Here is a 7,694-nt window from a genome sequence, read left to right as displayed (position 1 = left end):
TAATCTAGCTAGGTATTTATGCCAAAATGGATTTTATTGGCAAAGTTTTTCATTTTTGGTATGCTCAATTAAAAAAATGTAGGTGACATTTTTTTAATGCATGTCATCAGCTGCAATTTTGAATTTCAAAATGGCCAACGCACCACTTTTACCTTTTTTTCCTATTTTATCTATGGTACAAGTACGGTCGACTGCATAAATACCAAAGGACGCAGCTTATTTTTCGTAATCAGGAACCTATGAGAATAACACTGTTTCACTAATGTGAGTATCTGTGTTTCATAAATATTGTGCAAGATTTATAAATCATTTTATTGTGTATCTTCCCTACTGCCAAAAGAGCTTATCATGTTCTTTAAATCTAGAATTAGAAAAATAATGGTTTTAGCCTGTTTTTTTTTTTTTTTTTTTTTGGTTTGTTTTTTTTTGGTATGCAAGTTAGATGACAAAACAATTAAACCACATGTGAATCATGATGGTGCAATTGTTTTGGTTCTCTACACCACTCTGTTTTTGTGGTTTACTTTACTTCTTTTTTTTTTTGAGTTATTTTTAATAGTCTGTTCTTTTTTCAGTTCTTTGAATCTCTTTCGTTATTCCGCTTTTTCATTACGTTCACCTTGCATTTTGTTTCAATGGGTGGCGCTTTTTTTGCCTTATTAATCAACCTAGTATTATCATAATAATCATTATCATATTAATAATTCATTATTTCGTTTCTTGTTAAAGGGGTAGACGGTTCAATACTATTCGACTCTTCTCCTCTGCTATCCTCTGTACGGGAATTATTACAATAATGCTTGTATATATCTCAAGTTCAAATCTAAAACTAGCTGCAGACTTCACTTCTAAATGTTACCATGTGTAAGTATACCCAATTATATACTTCAGTCATACACATAGTTATAATTGTCACGTCCCCTGTCGTTTAATGACAGTGATTAAGTTCACTGATTGGCATATTTTTGGCGCTCGTGAATAAAGAAATGAAATGAAAAAAGAAAATAATTTATAATTTTACCATTTTGCAAAATGGTACAGCCCTAAAGTACAAATACACTGTTAAAGTATGTTTTATGATTTCTGAATGTGAAACTGCTACCGTATTGTAAATTGACGCAATTCAGTGATTTAATACTGCTATGTCAATATGTTCTTGAGTAAACCAGAAATGAATGATAACAAATAGTGTAACAAAAAGCTTTTATAGCCATACACAACAGTTTGAAACAGCAAAAATAAAATAAGCATAAAATGTGGGTTAACCAATATACTACAAAATCATACAAAATTTAAATTTATACGGTTTTACTATTGAATAAAGCCAGTGAAATGATTTGATTATAAATATATTCTGACCCATATTAAACCCTATTAAGATGACACTACTTTATGTCCTATCTCCAAAATTGAAAAAAGACTCAATAACCATTTGTTACAAACTAATTTAATTTTATTATAGTTTGTTCTCAGGTTAATCGGTTAAAAATTGTGAAAAATTTAATGTATAACTGCATGTCAAAAGCCCCCACTAAGGAGAATATTATCCCTATTCACGGAACATCCCTGGACCTTAAGGATCATATTTGGTCGTCCCAAAGATGTGTTCCCAGAATAGGGGCTCACTGTATTAGCATGCAATAGATCAAAGATAAAAATAGACAACAATAATGTTTTTTTTTTTCTAAAACCTAAGTTTAATTGTTATAAAAGTAAAAAGTAATTTAGGCCTAAATTCCAGAAAACTAATATTTTCTCCCTGAATAACATTTGAAGCTTATATCTTACCTTATTCTTAATGTACAATTACAGTATTACTTTAATAATTAGATCATATGGGCGTTTTAGGAGATTTTAAATCAGACAACATTTCTTTTCATTCAATTTATATTTATTCTTAAAGAAATCATCATTTGGCAGCATTGATGAGGTGCAAAAAAAACAAGTCAATGGCATTCAATGTCAGAAATCAATCGTCGTCATCATATAGGTATGTAGCTTATTATATTTACAATATAAATTGGACAAACTCATGATCACTCGATCAGACGAGTTACAGCTCTAACGAGTTGTTGCTTGAGTAATAGTAAATGTGTTATTTATCAGGCCTGGATCATCTGTATAGGACATGGAACATTATGTTAATGCAAATAAAAATATAAATATACAGTATATGTAAATGTTAATGCTATTGGTAATGTAAATGTCATTGCAATTTATTACCTTAATAAAGGCTTTTGTGTTTTGGGGCGGGAGATCGAGCCTATACAGCACCGGGGGCGTCCTCAGCCCCGTCACCATTTTAGGAAGTTAAAAAAAGGGGAAAAAATTGATCGCCCAAAACGCCTCAGAGGTTACATTCGAACGCCTGTCTAGAAAACAAATATTTCGCGGACCTCCCCTTAGGGCGGTGTTATTTCGATCGGCCCCATTTTCGGTTCCCCTGTCGCACATCTCTGGATCCGCTCCTGCTGGCAGGGGCCCTGTCCATATACGGTAAATGAAATATTAAAGCTTAACCACCAACCGGCCTATATCAATCAAGTGCCGGTACCTAGCCCAGGTCGACCTATTTAAATTTTAATTATATGTCACTGATTATATAAAATAAGGAAACTTTCATACACAATATTAATAGTAATACTTCAAAAACCATATAATTACCCCGTTCCTTTGGAAATTGAGGATGCACTCCTCGAAGGCCAACATCAACAGTATTCTCCCCACTGGAATCCATTTTGACTGTACTGTATCTCCCGCGTTCGGTGGTTTACACGTGCCAAAATTTCGCACAGAATTAAGGAGGTTTTAAAAGGTCATCAACTAAAGATCAACAGACTGCAACTACAACTAGGCGTAGGCCTATGGCTGATTGATGTCTACATTTATTCTATATATAAAGTTAGATCAACTGAAAGTGTACAAGTTTCCTAGCTAACAAATTTCAAATTTATGTATTAATAACGTTAATACGATTATAAAGTTGCAGTTTACAACAATTGTAGACCTATTAGAATTTTATAAGTAACGTTTTGCTAACGTTGTTTTCCTTATTGGCGTGTTGTGTTTGTAGGGCTATGGCCACTAGGACGCTGTCTCTTATACACATCTAGATGTGTATAAGAGACAGTATATATATATATATATAAAATAGGTAGGTCAACACTTATTAATAATAATGGTTTATGGCAATGACGATCTATCTAGTCTCACGCCTTGAATTATCCAAACCAGCCACGTATTGGCATTCTAAATCAATGTAGCCCTTCAGGCGCTCAGAGAGAATAGTAGGGCTAATGTGGAGAGTTGGTCCATTTTTAAAACACAGATTTGTATAATTGTTTTGCGACATTTTTTATTACACTTCGAAGCCCTACCGTGCCAAATCCAGCTTGTGGGGGCGGGGGAAGAGAGGGGTGGAAAGAGACCCTTACTCTCCCGAAGCCCTGCAGCGGCCAAATAAATCAGTAAACCCAAGTGTGAAATCATTTCTGTGATAATAATAATAATAATGGCGCTATCCGTTACAGGAATGTGTCCATTGACAGATCTTTATTTTAAAACACTTTTGCGTAAACGGACAAAAACGTATAGTAAACCTGTGTAATGTAATAACACGTATGGCGCTTCATTATTACCATCAATATATTAGCACAATATTTAGTATTGAAAAGGGGTTTAAAAATCGCTTTTATTTTAAATATAAACGTAGTTAGATCAATTGAAAGTGTACAAGTTTCCTAGCTAACAAATGTAACCATTAACCACATCATAATTCTCCTCAGTACAAATTTCCCTCGCATATTATTGTCCCCATAAAAAAAAATAAAAGAACAAGTACTCCTTGGAATTTGAACCCGGGGCTGGTAGTGTGGAAAAAACTCTTCTAACTGCTACACCAAACTGATTTTACAAAAATATCACTTTGAAATTAATGATGGTCATGTGCATATGAATTCTTAAGCCACATTTTTGCAACAAAACAATCAAATTAATCGGCTCATATTCACTGCAGCGAAGTGACCTTCAGAAGCCTTTGTTATCGTTTAGACTCGCTCATTTTATTAGGGGTAATTAATAGGCCTACCTTTGGTTTGTATGCATTGTTTGAGTCTTAAATATCATTATTAACAGTATTACTGTACTAGTTTAACAATTTTACAATGTAGGCTATAATGGTCATTCATATTTTACGACGCACTTTTCCTAGCCATTCTGAATCCTGCTATCCCATACCTGCTCAATAATGGTACGTTTCTGCTTCATACGAGCTGGCAGAGAAATCTATACAACCATATGTTTTAGATCCTTGTGTGCCTTTAAATTTACATTAAATCAAATAATAACACTCAGTAAATGTTGACAACATATTACTTAATTAGTGATCAAATGAGCTTACTGAGAGTTTAACACTTGGCAACCAACACCCCCTCCCGTCTCCCGGCCCGGAAACCATATTGTTTGCTAGCCGTGTTATTTTTGGAAAGTTTTCAAGATTATTTTCCTTCCCGCCTAATCTTATAATTTGTTTAATTTTGATTTTGTAAATACTTAATTATTATAATTAAATGATTGATATAGATTTATGTTTTAAATTATGTTAAAGGAGAGTATTTAACAGTGATTCAGTTTGCCTTTGACAATCCTTGGTATTCGTATTCTTTTAATATTCATTTCGTATCTATGTGTATTGTAACATCATTTTATTGCCTAAATTGAATAAGTCAAATCAAATCAAAATAATATTGTAAACAAATTATTTTGTAGAAACTACTGGACGTCTAAACAGTTTAATGAGTCTGATAATTACGATTTCAACATTAGTTATTCAGCAATCGAGAAAACGTAAGTAGACATTCAACATAGACAGATCTTTATTTTAGAACACTTTTGTATAAACGGACAAAAACGTAGTTAACCTGTGTGATGTGATAACATATGGAACGCCGTTCAAGCAACAATTCGATGATGAATTAAGTGATTCGTCGATCAAGTGAATCGTCGATGATCAAGTGAATCGTCGATGATCAAGTGAAATCGTCGATGATCAAGTGAATCGTCGATGATCAAGTGAATCGTCGATGATGAATCATGTGAATTGGGCGATGATGAAACAAGTGAATCGAAGATGATGAAACAAGTGAATCGAAGATGATGAAACAAGTGAATCGAAGATGAATCGCTTAATCCCAAAAGAAGGTAAGCCTAGGCCTAGTCCTAGCGTTTCCGGGTCGTTTCGGCCCTGAGTCGATTCGGCCGGGTCGTAAGGGCCGATACGACCTGGGTCAGAAGTGGTCGCGCCCTATTGTTTGAAAGCATTTCGATTGCAGTTTACAGCCGCAGTATGGAGCGCCAAGTACGCACTGTGGTTTATTTGGGTTCTGTATTTTTAAAGAGCTTTTTTGTGTGTGTTTTAGTATGATTTATTTTATCTTTTTTACGATCCTTGACTATACATAATACTCTTTCTTTTTTGTATTTTTCAGTTTGATTATTATTTAAGTTTTACAATTGTTTCAGAAATTTTAATTAGTTTGAGTATAATTTTACAGTATGTGGTTATTCAAAAACAATGTTTTTCTTGCAGTTCCCAGTAGTGAAAAGTCAAGTGTACAAGACAGTACAATTATATTATCAATTTCTAAATGATCCTTAATAAAGGCTTTTGTGTTTTGGGGCGGGAGATCGAGCCTATACAGCACCGGGGGCGTCCTCAGCCCCGTCACCATTTTAGGAAGTTAAAAAAAGGGGAAAAAATTGATCGCCCAAAACGCCTCAGAGGTTACATTCGAACGCCTGTCTAGAAAACAAATATTTCGCGGACCTCCCCTTAGGGCGGTGTTATTTCGATCGGCCCCATTTTCGGTTCCCCTGTCGCACATCTCTGGATCCGCTCCTGCTGGCAGGGGCCCTGTCCATATACGGTAAATGAAATATTAAAGCTTAACCACCAACCGGCCTATATCAATCAAGTGCCGGTACCTAGCCCAGGTCGACCTATTTAAATTTTAATTATATGTCACTGATTATATAAAATAAGGAAACTTTCATACACAATATTAATAGTAATACTTCAAAAACCATATAATTACCCCGTTCCTTTGGAAATTGAGGATGCACTCCTCGAAGGCCAACATCAACAGTATTCTCCCCACTGGAATCCATTTTGACTGTACTGTATCTCCCGCGTTCGGTGGTTTACACGTGCCAAAATTTCGCACAGAATTAAGGAGGTTTTAAAAGGTCATCAACTAAAGATCAACAGACTGCAACTACAACTAGGCGTAGGCCTATGGCTGATTGATGTCTACATTTATTCTATATATAAAGTTAGATCAACTGAAAGTGTACAAGTTTCCTAGCTAACAAATTTCAAATTTATGTATTAATAACGTTAATACGATTATAAAGTTGCAGTTTACAACAATTGTAGACCTATTAGAATTTTATAAGTAACGTTTTGCTAACGTTGTTTTCCTTATTGGCGTGTTGTGTTTGTAGGGCTATGGCCACTAGGACGAGATGAAAAGGATGATACAAGATAAAGTAATGGCATGGCACGACAGGAGATTTTTATTGTTGAATTGCTATGCATTAATTAATTATCAATTCTATTTTTAGATTGTACTCGTTGAGACGTCGTCTTCCACACAAACTTGTCATTTTGATTGAAAACCAAACAATGAAAAAAAAGAAACTAAAAACGAAACAACGAAGGCAACAAATAAAGAGGAGAAAAAATCAAGAACAATCAAGAGATGACTTTAAAGCACTGTCAATTACTTTGATTCAAAATGCAAAATGGAAAGAAGTTCCAAAGATATTTTCAACAGTTCCGAAAAAACGGTCTTGTGCAGTCATTGGAAATTCTGGCATCCTACTCAAAAGCTCTTGTGGATCCGAAATCGATTCACATGAGTTTGTATTGCGTTCAAACATCGCTCCCATTTTAGGATTCGAAAAAGACGTTGGATACAGACACGACTTTGTTTCATTAAATCTTGAACTTTCACGGATTGCCACCTCTTGTTTAGAAAATTCATCGAATCCATGTTTTGAAGAAATGGTGAATAGGTTTAAAGTTTATGACCAATCAATTATTTGGCTCTCCAAACTCCGTAAAAACTCGAAGGAAACTTATCTCGGAGTATTATCGCAGCTGCAAAAACACAACATAAATCCAAAGATTGCATACCCTTTCACGTCGATTGGAAGCAGTATCGTAAGGTATTAGCAGTATATTATCGATAATATATATCTAATATCGTGGAAGTGGTTTGGCGCAGTAGGAACAGTTTGGTTTCCCAACCTTAAGGTCGGGCTTTCAATCCCCCCGTTGTGCATTCCACTTGGGCAAGGCATTTTATCTGCATTGTTTCTCTCCACTGCATAAATGGGTACCTGGTAGGGTTAAATGCCAAAATGCACTGATGTAGCTGCTGCAACGTTATGGAATACTGCCTCAGGGAGCTTGGTTTGTGTTCCATAGGCGTTTAATCCAATGACCAGGGTATAATACGGTAATGTGAAGCGCTCAGACTCCTACACCCTCTCCTTCAGCATTAAACGACAAAACGGGATCTTCGAAAATGTACTTTTTAAATGAATTATAATACAACATAGAGATAAATATTTGACTCTCCTCCCTCTTTCTGGTGGGAATCGAACATGCAATATCTCGCTATCTCGACCGT

General features: G+C 35.1%; 1 protein-coding gene across 1 annotated transcript; it reads left to right on the top strand.

The window, feature by feature from the left end:
* Positions 1-179: 179 nt before the first annotated feature.
* Positions 180-7,227, top strand: LOC117104591 (beta-galactoside alpha-2,6-sialyltransferase 2-like; the record flags this gene model as incomplete). Its single annotated transcript, XM_033245441.1, has 5 exons — positions 180-264; positions 730-864; positions 1,904-1,990; positions 4,768-4,845; positions 6,622-7,227. Coding segments are annotated over exons 1-5 (908 nt in total), but the record flags the coding sequence as incomplete, so codon positions are not given.
* Positions 7,228-7,694: the final 467 nt, after the last annotated feature.

This window comes from Anneissia japonica, unplaced genomic scaffold, assembly GCF_011630105.1.
Source record: "Anneissia japonica isolate Jap-2015-1 unplaced genomic scaffold, ASM1163010v1 scaffold13103_len11727_cov89, whole genome shotgun sequence".
Taxonomy (NCBI): domain Eukaryota; kingdom Metazoa; phylum Echinodermata; class Crinoidea; order Comatulida; family Comatulidae; genus Anneissia; species Anneissia japonica.
The sequence above is the reverse complement of the archived record's forward strand: the minus strand, read 5'-3'. Positions and strand labels throughout refer to the sequence as shown.